Below are 21,416 nucleotides of genomic sequence, written 5' to 3'. Positions count from 1 at the left end.
TGTTGCTACAGAGCCGCGAGCTCGCGCTGCTCATGCGGCGGGGTGCATGCTTGTTAACATGGGCGCTGAAAAAAACACGCGTCGCGCGGCCGCAGGCACTGCTCACCCTCGCTGTGTGAAACCGGCGTGGACAGAAGCCACTCGCGTTGCTACTACTCTACGGCGCCGCCTTTTTGGGTCTGACGAATCGACGCGCATATTTTGCGTCGACGTATTTTTTGCGTCGACGTCGTCGATTACGTCGACGCGTTGTCCCAGCCCTATTCTCTATGCGTTTTAAAAGCGAGGGAAGAGCAGTGGACTGAGCCATTGGTTGCAATTCGCAACCTCACCACTAGATGCCACTAAAATTTACACACAGCACCTTTAAAACATAAATGATTGAATCTATATTCTGAATCTTATAGATGATAAACAACTTTAGTCCTTTCTGATTGGCTAAAAAATGTGATGCTGCACATACAAGTCTTACATTTTTGCTGTTTGCAGAATCTCAGGTTGTTACAAAGCCAGGCGTGATTTCTCAGGACACTTTTATAGTGATATCTGTCAGGTACTTGGCACTTTTCTGAGTGCTATTGTAATAACATTGCTTACAGCAACTTTAAATCTATATCTATAAGCATTTTTTGGCAACAAAGTTTAATTTTCACCTCATATTATAGTTCTGACAAGAATCTGTTTTGTACACCAGACACTGCTTGCTATTTAATAGATGATTTTCAACCAAGGCAACCCAGGGAAACATTTTTTGTCGAAAACAAAGCAGAACGAACAATGGCAGGCAAAATGTAATGGCACAATATATAATTACTTTAAAATCATTCATATTTGATTTGTTTTGCATCTTATTTCTTGCTGAAAGGACACAAAGACCAATGTCTCGCCAGTCTTGTCCTCTGAAAAATGTTTTTCAATGGCTTAATGTAAATCGTTACCTTGTTGGTGGCTCTTGCCAGCGGTGTGATAATTTAGTTTGATCCCTGTGAACTCTTGCTTCCTGCTAACGTTCAGGAGATTCAGCCTCTCACCTCCTCTGTTAGAAACTAATTTACTCTGATCAGCTAACTGATCGTTTGATGGAGACTAAATGGATCAAACGGGCAGGCCAGATCGATAAACTTAGCCCACCTTAGCACCCCTAAGAGACGAAAAAAGAAATGAATGTGGACATTGATGTAAGAATGGGCAGGAAAACAGCTTCTTTCATAATAACACATGACAAAGACTTCACCAACAGCACAGTTCCAGGCAAACACATGGTACGATATGAAGTGCTGCCATTTTCAGTATTTACTAAAATGCATGTGCCTGTGAGTATTTTACATTCATGTGGGGATTTGAAATGGCACAGTTGGTGATGAAGGATGTAATGATGTTTAGTGGTTGAGACGATGATGTGTCGGAATGCCTTTATGAATGTGGGTATGAGGTTCAAATGTGTTTTGCCATGGCAGTCAAAGCATAAACAGTCCAAACCACATCCTTTGCTGGGAAAGCCACAAATATGTTTTTACAACTTTTCTTTCCCAGAGTTTGGTATCATTGGTCCCATGTTCTCATTTGTACAGACAGGCTTTTTACATCAAGCAATGTTAGCTAGAACACTCACTCAATAAATAAATAAATAAATAAATTAGCTGTCAATAGATAAAAATATTTAGATTAATTGCATGCAAATTAATTGCGCATGTTTATCTGTTCTAAATTTACCTTAATTTAACACTGTTCAGATTTTTAATACTCTAACCAACATGGGTGTGGACAAATATAGATGTTTTATGCAAATGTATGTTTTTTGTTTTTCATTTTCGACAGAACCATCAGCCATCGTATTGTATATGAATTTTCCTTTCAGAAAACTCTTTTCTTTCTCCATTTCTGTTTGCTGCTGCATTATTTGTGACCCGTGCTGGCAAATTGAGTCGGAATGTTATATACAGTGGGGCAAAAAAGTATTTAGTCAGCTACCAATTGTTCAAGTTCTCACACTTAAAAAGATGAGAGAGGCCTGTAATTTTTGTCAAAGGTACACGTCAACTATGAGAGACAAAATGAGAAAAAAATCCAGAAAATCACATTGTCTGATTTTTTTAAGAATTTATTTGTAAATTATGGTGAAAAATAAGTATTTGGTCAATAACAAAAGTTTATTTCAATACTTTGTTATATACCCTTTGTTGGCAATGACAGAGATCAAACGTTTTCTGTAAGTCTCCACAAGGTTTTTACATGCGGTTGCTGGTATTTGGCCCATTCCCCCATGCACATCTCCTCTACAGCAGTGATGTTTTAGGGCTGTTGCTGGGCAACTCAGATTTTCAACTCCCTCCAAGGATTTTCTATGGGGTTGAGATCTGGAGACTGGCTAGGCCACTCCAGGACCTTGAAATTATTCTTACGAAACCACTCCTTCTTTGCCCGAGCGGTATGTTTGGGATCACTGCCATACTGAAAGACCCAGCCACGTTTCATCTTCAATGCCGTTGCTGACGAAAGGAGGTTTTGAGTCAAAATCTCATGATACATGGACCCATTCATTCTTTCCTTAACTCGGATCAGTCGTCCTGGTCCCTTTGCAGAAAAACAGCCCCAAATCATGATGTTTCCACCCCCATGCTTCACAGTAGGTATGGTGTTCTTTGGATGCAACTCAGCATCTTTCTCCTCCAAACACAAGAAGTTGAGTTTCTACCAAAAAGTTATGTTTTGGTTTCATCTGACCATATGACATTCTCCCACTCTTCTTGTGGATCATCCAAATGCTCTCTAGCAAACTTCAGACGGGTCCAGACATGTACTGGCTTAAGCAGGTGGACACATCTGGCACTGCAGGAATTGAGTCCCTGGCTGCATAGTGTGTTACTGATGGTAGCCTTTGTTACTTTGGTCCCAGCTCTCTGCAGGTTATTCACTAGGTCCCCCCATGTGGTTCTGGGATTTTTGCTCACCATTCTGGTGATAATTTTTACCCTACGGGATGAGATCTTGCGCGGAGCCCCAGATCGAGGGAGATTATCAGTGTTCTTGTATGTCTTACATTTTCTAATAATTGCTCTCACAATTGATTTCTTCACACCAAGCTGCTTACCTATTGCAGATTCAGTCTTCCCAGCCTGGTGCAGATCTACAATTTTGTTTCTGGTGTCCTTTGACAGCTCTTTGGTCTTGGCCATAGTTGAGTTTGCATTCTGACTGTTTTAGGTTGTGGACAAGTGTATTTTATACTGCTAACAAGTTCAAACAGGTGCCATTAATACAGGTAACAAGTGGAGGACAGAGGATCCTCTTAAAGAAAAAGTTACAGGTCTGTGAGAGAAAGAAATCTTGATTTTTTGTTATTGACCAAATACTTATTTTCCACCATAAATTGCAAATAAATTCTTAAAAAAATCAGACAATGTGATTTTCTGGATTTTTTTCCTCATTTTGTCTCTCATAGTTGAAGTGTACCTATGATGAAAATTACAGGCCCCTCTCATCTTTTTAAGTGGGAGAACTTGCACAATTGGTGGTTGACTAAATACTTTTTTGCCCCACTGTATCTTGGCATTCTCTATTAAAAAACTTCAAAACAGTGCATGATTTGTTTAAATGTGACAAAACATGACAGAGCTACACCTGTTTGAAGTTGACAGAGTCACCAAAGTTAATGAAGAGAAAAATCCAAAATTATCACAAAAATGACCACATCCATACTTCAAACTCACAGGTAAACTAATAGATTTAACACACACAAAGCAAAAACAATATCAATATATGTTAAACTTTGTTTTTCTTTTATTGTGTGATTGACATTGAGACAGACAGCTTTAAGATCTACTAATGCTATATTTTACTCAAAAGTTAACCAAACATTCACTTCAGATATAACTATATAAATATACAGATATTTAGGTCCTACCTGTGTGAATTCTTGTCAAAACACATATTTTTAAAACTGTAATTTCGTGTAGATGTCTATATGTCAGGGTCGCACACTCAAGGGCCAGTCACACCAAAAGCGTTTATGGCAGTTGCAGGCGCCTTTTTTGAATGATATTCTATGGGCAGGGCGCGTTTGCGCGCTGTTTATGCGCGCCGAGCGCCTTGCGGTTTTTTGCCGCCTGCCGCGCACGCGTTTTTGAAGGAGCGCTGAGAGCGGAGAAGCGCCCGACATCATTTGTGTCTTTTCATTGTCCAATCGAATGAGGGGAGAGGCGGGCCTTACGTTGTGGTGAGGGAAGTTTACAGTTGCTTTGAAGAACCAGACTCCACTCGCTCACTCCCACCTGCGTGTTTGTGCATCTCTCACCCTCAAACAAGGTCAGAGAAAGCGCCCTCTTTTTAAAGTTTCTGCTAATATGACAGTTAACAGCAAAAGAGCGCTCACGCTTTAATATTTGATTGACAAGACAGCTGATTCGGTGGTTGCTTAGCAATATGAAAAGCTGCGTCGCACTGCTCTTTTTTAAAAAAAGGCAGTGCGTCGCGCCTTGCGTTTGCAAACGTTTAAAGCGCTTTTGGTGTGACTGGCCCCTAAGTGCAGTGGTGTAGTGCAGGGTATACGCAGGTATACAGAGTATACCCACCCCTTTATTTGATGGCAGGGGGTATACCCACTTCTACTGGGGGCATACATTAAGAGTATACCCACTTCTACTGGGGGCATAAATTAAGAGTATATTCACTTTTCCAAACACCACTACACCACTGCCTAAGTGTGCTTGCGCGTGAGGAAGATCGCTTTTGAGTCTTGTCGCTTTTAATAACTCTTTCAACATCAATCAGGTCCCGAACTTTATCTCTCTTAATAGCTATTTGAACATCAAGCAAGTCCTGCAGTCTATTTTCTCATTTCTGCATGCTTTAAAACCAAAACCAAAATACGAGCAAGTGGATGGAAACGCATCTTTGCTTTAGATTATGCATTCAGGACGAGACCTCTCAAAAAGCATACAAATAAAAATCATTTTAGATTCGCTAGACGAGGGCTTAATGTACTTATTTGTATGAAAACCACGGACTCATTTAGACAGCACAGGTCACTTTTTGCGTCTCAGTTCATCCAACTATGGGCTCTAGACCAAAGGTCAAACAGAAATTGTGCATTGTTTTAATTGCTGTTAATAATTTATTGGCATTAAAATGAATTTGCGTTAACATGTTAATTTTGACAGCCCTAAAATAAATAAATGCTAGGTTGGTTAAATCCATGGTTGGGTAAATATTGGACAGAACTTTATTCATTAAAATAATAATAAAAAACCTATTGGACAACCTTTCTATGCTTAAAACAACCCCAACATTTGGGTTAAAATAACCCAGCATAGGTTCATGTATAACCCAACAGTTCTGCCTAAAATTTTCCCAACCATGGGTTAAACCAACCCATCACTCTAAAAAGTGACCCATGTTGGGTAAATATTGGACAGAACACACCGCTGGGATAAATTTGATCCAGTGATGGGTTGTTTTACCCCAGCTGCTGGGTGATTATTCACGATGGTCGAATAACGACAACCAAAATCATTTTTTGGGTCATTTTTAACCCAGCATGTGTTCTGTCCAATATTTACCCATCAAATATAACCCAGACATTTTTAGAGTGTTGGAATAAAGGGAACAGTTATTATTATTTAACCAAAACATTTCAATATATGAAAAATATCACCATTGTATGCTTAAGTAAACCACTTAACCACAGGTCTCGCCAATGCAAACAGTTTCTGTTGCATGTGGTCATGTTGCCGTGGTCATGCGCCAAAGTTAATTTCCGGTCTGTGCTTGTTTATCAGTCTGGCTAATGACTAAACTGACCTCTGAAACAAATTACCTTGTGGAAAATAAAAAAATTTGGTTACCACAAGACGAGGGGAGACGGCGTTTATGGATCACCGTTGTGCAGATTTGGGAGCCAGGCAAGAATTGAAGGATCTGTATCTTATCGTATACATTCATTTTACACAGTAATGCTAGCTCAGTGTAATGGTTTATACGCTTTAGCTATGATTTAAAGGTAATTTACTGGTTATACATTTTGCTTGTTGTTAATATCTACTCTTGAAGGACTTTGTTGTTATTGATTATTTGTGGAAGTCTACCAGAAGTTACGTTCGGGCCACAAAACGGTTGGTTTTTTGTTTTGCCGCTAAATCGCCTATAGCCAGTTTGTGTGTAGCTCATATTTCCGAGTCTGACCCAAACAATTTACAGCTTTGTTTGCCGCCAGCTTTTCAACAGGCTGCTAAAAACCCGGTTTGAGAGCTCAACGCTTGTTTTAGCACACTGGCCAGCACTTGAGCTACTGAAGGAGCTGCAGACGGAAGAGTGGAGGGGTAGAAATGTAATCCGAAGGTGGGAGCATTTATTACTACTGGCTTTTAACTGACTCTCCACTGGCGGAGGCCCAAAATTGAAGCCATTTTTCTCACACATTTCTCCAATTCTTGATTAAGACAAGCAATATGTCTCAAACCCCGCCGTCCTGAACTTCTGACAAATAGCATCTTTTCATCTTCTGCTGAGATGAAGCCATTAAAGGATCTGACTGACCATCTTATCTCTGTCTGGGCTAAACTGTCAGCACTGGGGTTGAGCAGAAATTTCCACAAGCTGAAATTTATAGGCTCTGTCCTCTTCCACAACAAATTAAAGGGGTCATATCACGAAGAATCAAAATTTTTGTATTTCAAAAGAGAAGTGCTGTTTTGCACCATTTCACATTGAATGTGGTAGGAAAAAAGTTAACACTGTGTAAAATACTGAGATTTAATGGATTGTAAACATACAGCGAGTGTTGACCATAGCAGGTTTATTGATTCTGAACATGTTTACAGTGCATCTATAAAAAACAAACCCATGGGCCTTGTTTACAATAAAAAGGTCATGAATTGCTATTAAATTGATGGTAATAACGATTTGCTTTTGTTGATCTTTTTTAAAGGCCTATAAACAGACTTTTGTAGCGTTCTCAATGATTTTAAAGCATCAATTAAACCAACAAGAAGAAAGATTTATGGTGTTCTGTCTGTTGCAACGCCAGATTGCCAGTTGCTGCTTTATGTGTTACTTTATTTTTGCACTACTTAAAATTTAACAAGCCATGTAGTGTGGCTTCCCTAGTCTGGTATGCTATACCCAAAATATGTTAAATTATACAGCACTTTGTTTGTTCTGTAGCTCGCTCTCTCACCTTTCTCCTTACCTTGAATTAAGATGCGGTATGAACTGGCCTGCAAGTGCACCCGTTTTTCCCCGACATGTTATTTTTAAAGCAGGTGAGCCATGTGATTGGGTAGAGGGCCAGACTGCAGAGTTTTTCTGCTGTGGTTGTCTTTTTCTTTCAGAGACAGCGGTCAGCTTTCAGTCTGCGAAAATCTCTCTCTACGGACTTTAAGTTGCAGAATACGGTAGAAATAAAGGCTTTAGGAGGTGGCTAATTGAGTTTTTTCTCAGTAGGTCAGCTGGCACAGCTCTGGGAGCAGTCGGGTCCTGGCAGTACCCCAGGGTTATGTTCTTGTCTCCTGAGCTCATCAGAAAAACAGGCTACCGCCGAATGCCGAGCTGAATGTCAAATCAGCATTCCTTCCTTACTGCCACATTTTCATAGTCTTAAGAGATTACACGGACGGCTGACTTTCACTGGGAGTAAATCTTTTCAATGTAATTAATAAAATCGCTGAAAAACTTTTTGTTTAAATGGATAGTACTTGCGGGTCACTGCCCTGAGGGTTTGTGTCTCTGCCCCCTGTATCTGGGGGTAATTGGCTCTTAGATTTGAATATGTTACTCTATTCTGATCAAATGTGACGCTCCTTACCATGTTTGAAAGATTCACTCACAATGCAATGCTAACAGGAGTTAACTTGAGGGCTGTGAGTCCGAAGCGGGAGAAATTATGATAATTTTGGTCTTGTCTACTTCACCAATTCCAGGAAGTAAACTGTTGCCTTGTGGTCCAAGAAAAGAGATTCATGTTGAAAACGATAACTCGCATCATCGTTTACTTTGGGGTTTGTACTTTTGCATATCGTTAAAATGTACTAACATACACTCACCTCAAGGATTATTAGTAACACCTGTTCAATTTCTCATTAATGCAATTATCTAATCAACCAATCACATGGCAGTTGCTTCAATGCATTTAGGGGTGTGGTCCTGGTCAAGACAATCTCCTGAACTCCAAACTGAATGTCAGAATGGGAAAGAAAGCTATTTTGTGCGTGGCATGGTTGTTGGGGCCAGACTGGCCGGTCTGAGTATTTCACAATCTGCCCAGTTACTGGGATTTTCACGCACAACCATTTCTAGGCTTTACAAGAATGGTGTGAAAAGGGAAAAACATCCAGTATGTGGCAGTCCTCTGGGCGAAAATGCCTTGTTGATGCTAGAGGTCAGAGGAGAATGGGACGACTGATTCAAGCTGATTGAAGAGCAACTTTGACTGAAATAACCACTCGTTACAAACGAGGTATGCAGCAAAGCATTTGTGAAGCCACAACACGCACAACCTTGAGGCGGATAGGCTACAACAGCAGAATACCCCACCGGGTACCACTCATCTCCACCACAAATAGGAAAAAAAGGCTACAATTTGCACGAGCTCGCCAAAATTGGACAGTTGAAGACTGGAAAAATGTTGCCTGGTTTGATGAGTCTCGATTTCTGTTGAGACATTCAGATGGTAGAGTCAGAATTTGGCATAAACAGAATGAGAACATGGATCCATCATGCCTTGTTACCACTGTGCAGGCTGGTGGTGGTGGTGTAATGGTGAGGGGGATGTTTTCTTGGCACACTTTAGGCCCCTCAATGCAAATTGGACATCCTTTAAATGCCACAGTCTACCTGAGCATTGTTTCTGACCATGTCCATCCCTTTATGACCACCATGTACCCATCCTCTGATGGCTACTTCCAGCAGGATAATCCACCATGTCACAAAGCTCAAATCATTTCAAATTGGTTTCTTGAACATGGCAATGAGTTCACTGTACTAAAAGGGCCCCCACAGTCACCAGATCTCCACCCAATGGAGCATCTTTGGGATGTGGTGGAACGGAAGCTTCGTGCCTTGGATGTGCATCCAACAAATCTCCATCAACTGCAAAATGCTATCCAATCAATATGGGCCAACATTTCTAAAGAATGCTTTCAGCACCTTGTTGAATCAATGCCACGTAGAATTAAGGCAGTTCTGAAGGCGAAAGGGGGTCAAGCACAGTATTACTATGGTGTTCCTAATAATCCATTAGGTGAATGTACACTTACACAACAAAGGAAACGTAAAATCGTGAATCGGACCATAGTTGCTCTTTAATAATGATGACTGAGTAAGATAAAATGTGAAATCAATGAGTGAGATCAAACTAAATGAATAAATAAATGATGAGACTTTAGCCTGGATTTCACACGCAGGGTCACATTTATCAGTCAGCTTTCCGGAAAATCAAGTTTATATCAGCTGTCAATGGCCGACTCCTAATAGCAGCTTCAAAATGATTGGCAGTTATTAAAAGAAACATGCAAAAAATCTAATAACTTTCTGTATAGAGCTGCGGACACACTGTCAGTGTGAAATTTCAGCGTGTGCCTGCTGTTCCAGTTACATTGATGTCTCACATTGCAGATACAGGATGTGTGAATCAGACTTGTGTTGTAAGGTTTGAAATTACTTTTGCAGACCGTTATTATGTGCTACAATTTGACTATATCTGCCTTGTTTACTCTTAACTATAACATCTTTTATCATTTTTATTAAAGATAAAAAAGTAATAAAGAAAGTATTGGTCATTCCTTTGTGTGGGCACAGAGTGGCTTACTGTTTATAACATCCTAACTCGTATTTTATTACATATGTTGTAAAAGCCAAAAATATTTTTTATTTCAATACAAAGGATGAGTAAAAACCAAAAATATTTAATTTTCGAACAATCTGTCACTTTACATTGAATTAAAATACGCAGAGAGAACAGTACAGCATTTCACTCGCTACTGTTCCTGACGTGCTTTAAGCATTAGAGTGTTTCAGCACTCGGCTCTAACTCTCTCCTCGGGAGGATTTCTTTGGCACTCAGTCCTGCATCAACACTCAGTGTGTTTCCACAACCTCTAGACAGGAATGCCAGAGGGCCGTACAAACAAACCGATACGCTTGTGCCAAAATCAAGCCTTTCAAGCTAAAGAGAAGGTTGTGAGGCTGCTGGTGCTTACTAACATACCGCCCAAAATTCCTCAACCTTCGCAACGGCCCTCGTTGCTTGACTCCATTAGCGACTTTAGATTTAATTACACCTCATTAGCCATCATATTAAGTGGCGTACACATTTTTTGCGATTTCGACGTGTAGCAGGGCTTTTGTGCGGTGTATTGTATCATGGTTAACCTTGTGGTATGTGTAGTACCTAGAGCTGTCATGTTATGTATTACTTCTGCTTGAGGCGGTTGAAGCAGATGTTGGAACTACAGGATTTTATTAATAATTAAAAAATCAATTTACACAATCAAAGCTAAACCACTTTTCACAACTAATCATGTTTCACACAACTGAGCTTTGATTTGTAATTTCTGTAATTGTTTTCTAAGAACAACAATGTAAATCAATGTGAATTGACTCCACCACATTGTTCTTGGAAATGAATAGGAAAAGAAGCATAACATTTTCAGTATTCTTACACGAGTTTCAATTATGTTATTCTTTGTAAACTGCTTTGAAACAATATGTATTGTTAAAGGAAAACACCACAGTTTTTTATATTTTACTATGCTTTTACCTCAACTTAGACAAATTAATACATCCCTATCTTTAATTCAATGTGTGCACTTAATCTTTGTACAGCGCATCATGAATGTGTTAGCATTTAGCTTAGCCCAATTCATTTCTTAGGATCCAAACAGGGATGAATTTAGAAGCCACCAAACACTTCCATGTTTTCCCTATTTAAAGGCTGTTACATGAGTAGTTACACGAGCAAGTATGGTGGCACAAAATAAAACTTTTGCTTGGAGCCATAGGAATGAATGGGGCTAGGCTAAATGCTAACACATTCAAGAAGTGCTGTATAAAGATTAAGTGCACGCATTGAAAAAATATAGGTATGTATTAATTCATCTAGTTTGAGGTAAAAACATAGTAAAATGTTGAAAACTTTTCCTTTAAAATCATTATACAATGGAAGTGAAGTAGCTCCCTGTAAGTCTCTCTTCATAGAAGTAATCTAAGGGGGGGATTTCAGGCCCTATCTAAAGCCACTTGTTGTAATGTCTATATGATGTTGTGTGCCACAGCTAATTGCAAAATGAATCAGCATATCATATAATTAAATTACACAGACATTGTTTTATCTCCACACTTCATGTATTTTCCTTTCTCACTCCATCTTTTTCTGTTCCAGGATGTGTTTGGAAGCCAGAGACCCGTACTGCGGCTGGGACCGCAAGCAACGGCGTTGCACCACTATAGAAGACAGCTCCAACATGAGCCAGTGGTTCCAGAACATCACCGCATGCCCGGTATTAGTCCACCATGCTCACCGGTCCATGCATGACTGACGCTTTAACACATTTTGATTGTCTCCAAAGCTCTCAGTCGGCGTTTTGAAATCTCTCTTCCGTGCACGATGGTGTGCCGTGTGATCGATGACATCACTTGTGCCAGCTGCTTTGCGTTCATTATCTTTTAGGACTGAGATTCTGTATGCATCCAACCTTTACATTTACAAATATTTTCTCATTTATTCCAGATGAGGAACCAGACCACAGATGGTGAGTTTGGGCCCTGGGCTCCTTGGCAACCGTGTAGCCACGATGACGGGGACGGCACCAGTACGTGTCTTTGCAGATCGCGGGCATGCGACAGCCCGCCTCCTCGCTGTGGGGGGAAAAACTGCGAGGGTCCTACTATTGAGGTTTCCAACTGTTCAAGGCAAGTGAGGCTGAATTAGAGAAACTTAAAACTTTAGATGGCACAGGTGCACAATGGAAAAGTTGTTTGATAGGCCTATTTTACATATAAAGAAGATATGGGTGTTTTCAATACAGCGCTATTTTAGTGCATAGCTACTGGTTAAGCATTACTGCAAGCACTTAGAGGGCATGATGTTGATTTTTGCACATAAGTGTCACAACCACTTAGTTAACAGCAGAATTAAAAGAAAATTCAGGTTGTTGAAACTGACTGGTATTTTTATAGGCAGTAAAAATGAGAGATGCAATTCATGGACCGAGAACTTGTCAATGTCTCCCGATCAAAATGAGTTGTTCTCTTCCTCTTCTGTCACGTCACATTCTCCTAATCAAATACGACATTGCTGTCACATGAAAACAGTATTGGGTTATCCTAAATAATTTCATCCGAATCTGTTTTTCTGCAGAAATGGTGGATGGACACCCTGGTCATCATGGGGCCAGTGCAGCACAAGCTGTGAAATCGGGTTTGAAGTTCGCCAGCGATCCTGTAACAATCCATCACCCAGACATGGTGGCCGTGTGTGTGTGGGACAGAGCAGAGAACAGAGGTAAAAATAAAAATCCTCTTCTATTTAATCTGAAAGCTGTCATTATTATAATTAGACTTGCTTTAGTTATTCGGTACAGATTACATGGTATAATAAAATATAATTACAGAAACTCGGATTTAGCCTTTATCAACTTTCACGTGATAATGAACGATGAATCATTTTCTTTCAAGAGGTTCTATCATACATTTTTACCCTGAAGTCCGTTTATAATGGTAATTAAGGTTTTTATGCCCAAAATAGTAATAATAAGAGTATAATAAGGCTCAGATGTGCCTTACGAAATGTTCAGATCAGCATAAAAAATTGGGTTTGTGTTAAAGGAATAGTTCACCCAAAAATGAAAACTGAACTCGTATACTAATCCTCAAAACATTTTAAGTGTATATGACATTTTTTTCAGCCAAACACACTAAGGGTTATACTAAAGTGCCAATATTATTTTTCAAGATGTAATATGAGTCTCAGGTGTGCCTCGAATGTGTTACCTCAAAATACCCCACATATCATTTGTTATAGCATGTCCAAAATCCCCCGATTTGGTTGGGAGCAAAAATGTGCTGTTTTTCATGTGTATACCTTTAAATGCAAATGAGCTACTGCTTTCAGTCATAGATACACTAGATGTCGCCTTGGGGCTCTGAGCATGCGTTAAAACCGCGGCCATCTTAGAACAGGGGTCTTGTCATAGGAAGTATCTAGGTAAAGCCGCTATCTCCGCCTGTACTTCGAATTCATGGACGATGCCGGACTTTTGTGCTGCGTATGGATGTTAGGGCTACTAGCACTATGCATTGCAGTTAGAAAAAGTAAATTTTCATAAAATCAAAACTTTTATTTTTTCCTGGACTAAATGCTAAATACATGACTGACTGTTGAAACGAACCAAAAGAAAACCAAGAAAATCGAGTTCACGATGATTTATGGTCATTTATTTCTGTTACACCATTGCCTACAATGACGCTGATGCGGGGTTCCCCTGTTTCAAGATGGCGGCTCTGTTTGACGCCTTCGGTCCAATGAACTGCCGTAGCCAAGGCGACATCTAGTGTACATATCTATGGCTTTCAGTAAAGAGCAACTATGGTCCAATTCATGATTTTACATTTTCTTTGGTGTGTAAGTGTGTATTAGTACATGTTAACAATATGCAAAAGGTACATACCCCAAAGTAAACGATGACGCGAGTTGTCGTTTCCAGCGTAAATCTCTTTTTTTGGACTACAACAAACAAATTGATTGTAGGCAACGGTTTACTTAGGCCTGTTGACGTAGACAATACCAACATTATCATAATTCCTCCCGCTTGGACTCCTGTCAGCATTGTATTGTGTGCTAATCTTTCAAACATGGTAAGGAGCGTCACATTTTCTGCTGACATCAGAGGTATTCAGGCCAATCACAACTTATAGATTAGCTGGCCAATCAGGGACACAACGCTTTTCAGATCAATGAGTTTTGTACAAAATCAATGCGTTTGATGTGTCATTTCACTTTATTTATTATGACTCAACTTGTATACTTCAATGTTCTGATTTCTTTGTATGAATTCAATATTTGGCTTAATGGCTACATCTGGTGGAAATTTTGTGTCAATAGCCCACTTAGAAATCCCCTTACTAATAAAAATGCTGATGTGTCAAATACTTATTTTCCCCACTGTATCTGGAGCTACAAAAATGTACAGTGGAAAAGAATGTGTTTTTTACCATAAACCATGTGAACACATTGTATTATACCAAATACACAAAATAAAGTTGTTTTTTAGCAATGAAATAGGTGAACTTTAAAGTAGATCTGATTTCTGTCAATACAGTCTGGGACAATAGTTTCTTTAGCTGCATTAGTCAGTCAGTCAGTCAGTCAGTCAGTTGCCATGGGCGGGGTTTTATTAGTGTGACTTCACATTAACAAGAGATTAAGAAGGATGTCTAATGAGACTGCTATTGTTTTTTTAGGGTAAAAAAGAAGGAGTGGGTGGATCTCTTTCATTGTAGGGTGGTAATGTTCATACACTGCCAAAACAAAAGTGGATTTTTATAATATGGGCTTTTTAAATAATATCCTGGCTCTATTTAGCTTTCTATGGCTGCAGTTTATAAAGTTTTAAATATAAATGTTTCCATACAAAAAACCATCACTTTGCCTTAGACATTATGGATTAGTTTTTGATGGATGTGCTTTTTGGAGCTTTAAAAGTGGATCACTATTCAAGCCCATTATAAAGCTGAAGAGCCAGGATATTATTTAATATAACTCAGACTGTGTTTGGCTGAAAGAATAAAGTTTCAACTTTGTTTTTGTTTTTTGTGTTATCTTAGCAAGAGAGGACGTTTTGCGTTTGATATCTAAAAATTGTGTTTTAAAGACTTCTCCAAAAGATTAAAAAAATGTGATTTCTTATGATACATGGCCTGTTTAAGTTTATATCCCTCCTGGGTTTTTTCTATCTGTGAGTCTCTCTAAGCTCTCGATAGCACTGAAATGTTTTCTATATGCTCACTAGATTCTGCAATGAGAAGGTGTCGTGTCCTCAGCCTATCTTTTGGTCATCGTGGCTGCCGTGGTCTAAGTGTAGTGCTGAATGTGGAGGAGGAGTTCACTCTCGCTCCAGGAACTGTGAGAATGGAAATAGCTGCCCAGGTTGTGCTCTGGTACGTACACCTGAAATACACACACTTACACACAGACGCCTCCTGCTTTCTCATGATAACAGGAGCTTTCTTTCTCAGATGTTTTTTATGAGATTAGGAGCATTGAAGTTGGATTTCATTTTTGACGGAGGTGCCGTTTAGCAGCATTGCTTCTGAGGCAATGGAAAATATTTCAATGAAAAATGTAGAATTTGTCATTTAAATGATGATTTGTTAATAGTGATGCACCGATGTATCGGCCGCCGATATTTATCGGCCGATTTTTATGAATTTGAAACCATCTGCATATCGGCAATAGCACGAGAAAGGCCAATACTGATTGTTTATTAATTAACTGCATAAAGAAATCCATTATATGTAAAAAAATGAGTTAATGTTGTTAATAAAATAAATGCTGAATAGCAAAAACCACCTTTGAAGGTTGTCATGCTGTTTTATTATATTTGTTTTAGCTTACTTTGTGCCTCTCTTATTATGTTGGTCAGTTGAATGTTAATTAGATCCAATCCATGTTCAGTAAAAATTATTTGATGCAGAAATAAACTAGCTAATAGACCAACTGTATAGTATTGTATACAAGTGTTTAATATCGGTATCGCATCGTCAGAAGTTGTCTGTTTAAATCGTTATCGTATCGGCCCAAAAAAAATCCTATCGGTGCATCCCTATGTGTTAATATGTTTTTTCATTAAATATGTGCTCTAATGCATCTTTTGACTAAACAAAAACTACCTCTAAGTTTAGAGGAGTCAGATCATGACACATAATTTGAAACAGCTCATATCCTCTTATGTTTCAAATCGGACAGATTTTTGTCTCTCGGAGTACGCTCTCCAACTCTCTTAAGAACTGCAATTAATTCAGATTTAATCGACTTAATCAGGACTCAAATTAACGTTCCTTGCGAAGAACTGTAACACTCCCTGGGGTGTCTGGCAAAGAGCCATTAAATTTTATTAACAGTTCGTGGTAATGGCTCATGAATGCTGGGCCGCGCGGCACCGTGTGTCTCATGAGAAGTGAAGTGTCTGTCTTTCGTTGGCCTGCTACAATATAAACAACTGGATGATGATGTCACAAATGTTTTGCATTCTTTTCATGTCAATCATCTTTGTATTGCAGGAGTACCAAGCATGTAACCTGGAATCTTGCCCGGAGGTGCGACGTAATACCCCGTGGACACCCTGGGTGCCTGTAAATATAACTCAAGGAGGGGCGAGACAGGAGCAGAGAGTACGGTACATCTGCAGAGCACAACTGGCTGATCCTCATGAGCTGCAGCTGGGCAAACGAAAGGTGGAGACGCGCTACTGTCCAAATGATGGGACGGTAACCTGCGAAACAGACAGTGAGTGAATAGATGCTTTTTTGGACACTTATGTAAAAAGTCGTCATTGTTTCAAATAAGCGTAATTTTAACAACATGTATTTTTACAAATAAAGGTGCTAAACGATCCCATCTTTAAATAATAAAATGATCATAAAGAATTTAGTTAGACAATAAGTAGGGTTTTAAGTGTTTTATTAATCAAAATCAATGTCTTTATTCATAAATATGTCCTCGTTGGTGTCAAATGACCTCTGCCGATGATCTGACTTTTCTTTGTACGCTTAGAATTTCTTCTCTTTACTTGGGCTGCATAACGATTAATTGCGACTAATTGTTTGCAGAATAAAAGTTTTGTTTACATTATATAAGTGTGTGTATTGTGTATAATAATCATGTATATATAAATACACACACATTTTTATGTATAACTTTAAGAAAAATATATATTTATATGTAAGGTAGTAATATTTATATATAATATTAATTATATATAAATATAAAAATGTATATACACATGTAAATATTTCTTAAATATATACATGCATGTTAGGTATTTATATATACATAATTATTATACACAGTACACACACTTATATAATGTAAACAAAAACTTTTATTCTGCAAACGATTAGTCGCAATTAATCGTTATGCAGCCTTATAAGCAGAGAGGGACAAAAAGCACTAACCTACCAAAGTGTTTCCACAACGTGTTGTCATTCAGAACACGTGAACCAGCTGAAGATGGACAAGGAGATCAGTGATTACATAACGGCTACCGTAGTTGCAACACGAATTTGGAAAAGCGTGGGGCTAGACAGCACTATTCGTTTTAATGCAAAATACAATTTTACCACTAGATGGGGGTAAATCCTACTTATTGTCCCTTTAATGGCAATTAAAATGTTATTAGTCAGTAATTGAAATGTCTTATTTTTGCAAATTTCACTTTATTCATTTTATTGGTATTTAAAGGGGACAGAGAATGAAAAACCATTTTTACCTTGTCTTTGTTGAATAATGGTAGTCTACCCACATTCACAAACATACAAAAAGTGCTAAACATGCTAAACATCTCAGTCTCATAGAAATTCCTCTTTTAGAAATGTCAGCCAGAAAACAGCCCAATCTGAAAAACTGATGCTTATGACATCACAGGCATTTAACTGCCCCTCCACTTTAAAATTATTGGCTACATTTTTTGAGTGGCAACAAAGTCAGCCAATCAGTAATGAGATTGCAAGTTAAGCCAGTAGGGGGAGCCAAATAGGTGCAAAACCACTTGTTTAAAATCCCCCACCGTAATAGAGCTATCTAAGAGAGGTTTTTAGGAAGCTTCTAAGGCATTACAGACCCAAACAAAAATGTTTTTGTCTACATGTCACATCACAGAACAAGGATAAATACTCCGTTCAATCATTCTATGTCACCTTTAAGAATTTTGACTGTTTTTCGCGGCAAAACCCTATAAGTGCCCTATAAGCTTTTTTGGCAAAAACTCAATTAAAAAAATCCACTTTCTTGAACAAGATGTAGTAAACTAAAGAGGCAACTAGAAACATTGCAAATGATGAAATTCAGAATGTAAAAATGAAGAAACCTTACCACACATTAGGGGGCGCTGTGATTTATGTGAAAATTGTGTTGTATTCAGGTCCAAGTACTCACAAGGGACCCAAGTTTAAATGTGATCCACGGTCATTTTGTGCGCCGTTGTTCATCTAATTATTTTATGACACCTCTTTGAACATTTTGTAGCAGCTTTATTGTTCAGGGTGTATATTTTATGTGGGAAAAACTATAAAATTATAAAAATTTTAAGCATCTCGTTGCATAGTCGAGTAGCTTTTATACGTCAGTTCAGAATGAGTACTTAACCCAGTGGTCTCAAACTCCCGGCCCGCGGGCCATTTGCGGCCCGCCCTCCCCCTCTCTGCGGCCCGCGTCAACTTTCTAAAATATAAAATAATCTGGCCCGCAGAAAGATTTTTATTAACTTTTTTTATATTCGTTTGATTTTTTATTTAAACGTTCAAGCGTTCGTTCACATGTCGCGTCTAACAACGCGTTAAAACGAGTCAAAGCATTACTTTCCAACGTGCTCGAGAGCGGAAGTTGCGCTCCGGGGCGTGGGTCGCGTCACCGGTTGCTACGCAGCCATGAACCGCACGCTCCGTGATGTCGAGGATCACTGAATGCGTGATCGGATTTTAATTCCTCAACTGAACCTCGCGTCAATCATACCATTGTCACCATGCGATCAGTTAATCTGGTCGGGACTTTGTAGTGTTTGTCTAGAGAAGATTTCTTACTTCCGGGTGGATATCAGCTGTTACTCAGAGAAGATCGAGCTGCGGTGGGCTTAGTTCACCTCACGTCACAGCATCTAATGGAAACACCACATATGGAGGCAGAGCGGTGGATGTAATGCAACACATTTTAAACTACAGATAAGAAAAGAGCCATCAAAGTGCCCAGGTTAAGAAAAGAAAAGATGAGGAGAAATGTAAAGAAGATAAAAGTATGTATACTGCTATATATAATGAAGTATAATATATTATTATGTAGCTTACTATTCAATTACACATAGAGCAGTACTATTATTTTTTCTGTCCAATATATCTTATATAACATGGACTAATTCAAAAGTTATGGGATCACTTTCAATTATTCATATTTTCCCACATATAATAGAAAATTTATGAAAACTGAAATAATAAAGAACATAATGAAGTCAATACTATGACTGAAAACAATCCAAAATAAATCAAAACAGAAACACTTACTGGTGGTAATTTTTATAATAGTTTATAAATGTATACAGAAATTAAATGTGTTAGTTTAGTACAAGGTTTTAATAGGTCTTAGTTAAGATAAGATTAAGAAAAGATTTACTTAGGCTACATTTATAAAATAATGTATATTAAAAAGATAAAACCATTGCTTATATATTTTCAAGTATTATTATACATTAAATAATAGAAATTAAACATGACATTTACAGAAACATTGTACTTTTTTGAACGTTAAAATAGCTCTGCGGCCCCCCGATGAAACGTCTGTCTTAAAAATGGCCCCAAGCCAGTTTGAGTTTGAGACCCCTGACTTAACCATTCAGTTACTTGTGCACAGGTAGATGTAACCTACTCTTAATGGAGACCAAAAACATTGTGTTATACTGAAACACTGTTATAAGTAGCAACTATTTATGCCTCATCTCTAGAGACTGGCTTTCCACAATAGCAATCCAAACTGTACCAGGGCTGAGTGTTAAAGTGCTAATACTGTACTTCAGGTGCCAGAGAGCGTAAGCCATTTACAGACCTGACTTCAGCAGAATATAAAGTGGTACTGTATGTGAGTGTTTGGTATATGGCAAAAGTCTCTCAAAGTTTCTCATCATTTGGGAGATGCTTTTTATCTAAAAAAAACTTAGAGTAAATTACATATGCATGTGTGTTCCACGGGTTCAAACCCATGACCTTTTGTGCTGCTAACGCAATGTTTTAAAACTTAAACATTTTTGTAGCTCAACTGGTATTGCATTGCATCTGTGTGTGATCCCAGCGAGCACACATAGGGGAGAGCAGGCACAACCTAACACTTTTTGGTTTTGGCTCAATCATTCAAAAAATATTTGAGTTTGATTCATTATATTTTTAAATTTCAAATTTGTTTCTAGTCCTTACCATTCTTTGACAATTACACCAAACATGACAGAAGTGCAAACGTTACAACTTACCCCATAGGTGGGGTTAATTGTAACAGGCAGGGGGTTAGTTGTAACACTTGCTAAAAATTAAGTTTCCAGGCAAATATTTCAATACTATTTTGTCTATATACTTGAAGTGGATATTGTTTATATATATGCCTATAATAAACAGGTATCCACACTGTATTCATTCATCCAGTTTTTTTTCTAACAATAGTTCAATTATAAATGGATTACAAATGTCTAAATATGTGAGAAAAGCAGCACAATTATGACAATTTTTTTTTATATGTGACCTAGTCTATAATAACCATACTACAGTTTCAAAATCAAATTCTAAGATAGTGAGCATCAAAGTCTGGTTTAAGCCATTCATTTCATTATGATTTCAATCTTTGATGTGACCTTATTCAATCAATATTAAAGATATGAACAAAAATAAATTTGACACGCAATTTTTAAAAGACAGGCACATTTCTTTTGTTGGCAGCCAGCAATCATTCGTGTGTAGCCTATTTAAAACAACGGCAAGAATTACGCTAACTTTAGAGGTTTTCATATCGTAAGTGCTGAGGGGTTAGTTGTGAGACAGCGCTACAATTAACCCCGCTGGGTCAAAATATTTTCAAGCCCACCAAAGAAGTTGCTAAGATCTGCAGACATATTTCAAAATGATGCTATGTTTTAGTCAACAAGGCACTGGTTAATATGACATAGCATTGGATTTGGTTGGATTTACTTACATGCCACCAAAACACTCGTTCATCAATAACTCTCTGGAAAAACATTATACATTTGCAAAAATTTGCGGGAGATCGTCTTTTGGCAGCATGAAAAAAATACCGGAAAAACAAAATGCTCAACCCTATGTAAACAGTCCGTGTTACAACTAACCCCGCGTTAGTTTTTGCCCTGCGCACCCCTACTGATAAAATGTATAGCTCGAATGTCCTGTGATGTCCTTTAAGTCACTTTGGATAAAAGCATCTGCCAAAATACGTAAATGTAAACATTAATTGATGTTCTGGTTTTTATCTGAAACAGCCAGGTCGATGGCAGTATTGCGTCAAGAGTTCAACACTTGCCAACTTTGTTGCATGTCTGCAGTCTCATTGATTACCTGTAACTGTCTGTCTGGACTTAGAGGACGGCAAGTGTTTGATGGTGAACATTAAATGCATTAGAAGCAACAGGGTGTCAGAATTCACCTTGTGTAGGTTGCGGTGT

At 38.4% G+C, this 21,416-nt stretch overlaps 1 protein-coding gene across 3 annotated transcripts in view; it reads left to right on the top strand.

Moving 5' to 3' along the window:
• The window catches only part of sema5ba (sema domain, seven thrombospondin repeats (type 1 and type 1-like), transmembrane domain (TM) and short cytoplasmic domain, (semaphorin) 5Ba), a 215,993-nt gene that overhangs the window by 168,497 nt on the left and 26,080 nt on the right, over nucleotides 1–21,416 (top strand). For all 3 annotated transcript variants that reach the window (XM_055214584.2, XM_055214581.2, XM_055214582.2), the window contains exons 13-17: nucleotides 11,375–11,492; nucleotides 11,723–11,904; nucleotides 12,353–12,496; nucleotides 15,003–15,150; nucleotides 16,273–16,498. In XM_055214584.2, the coding sequence (XP_055070559.2) occupies nucleotides 11,375–11,492; nucleotides 11,723–11,904; nucleotides 12,353–12,496; nucleotides 15,003–15,150; nucleotides 16,273–16,498 (818 nt within the window). The remainder of the gene's footprint in view (nucleotides 1–11,374; nucleotides 11,493–11,722; nucleotides 11,905–12,352; nucleotides 12,497–15,002; nucleotides 15,151–16,272; nucleotides 16,499–21,416) is intronic.

This window comes from Misgurnus anguillicaudatus, chromosome 17 (genome assembly GCF_027580225.2).
Source record: "Misgurnus anguillicaudatus chromosome 17, ASM2758022v2, whole genome shotgun sequence".
In the NCBI taxonomy this organism is placed as follows: domain Eukaryota; kingdom Metazoa; phylum Chordata; class Actinopteri; order Cypriniformes; family Cobitidae; genus Misgurnus; species Misgurnus anguillicaudatus.
The sequence above is the reverse complement of the archived record's forward strand: the minus strand, read 5'-3'. Positions and strand labels throughout refer to the sequence as shown.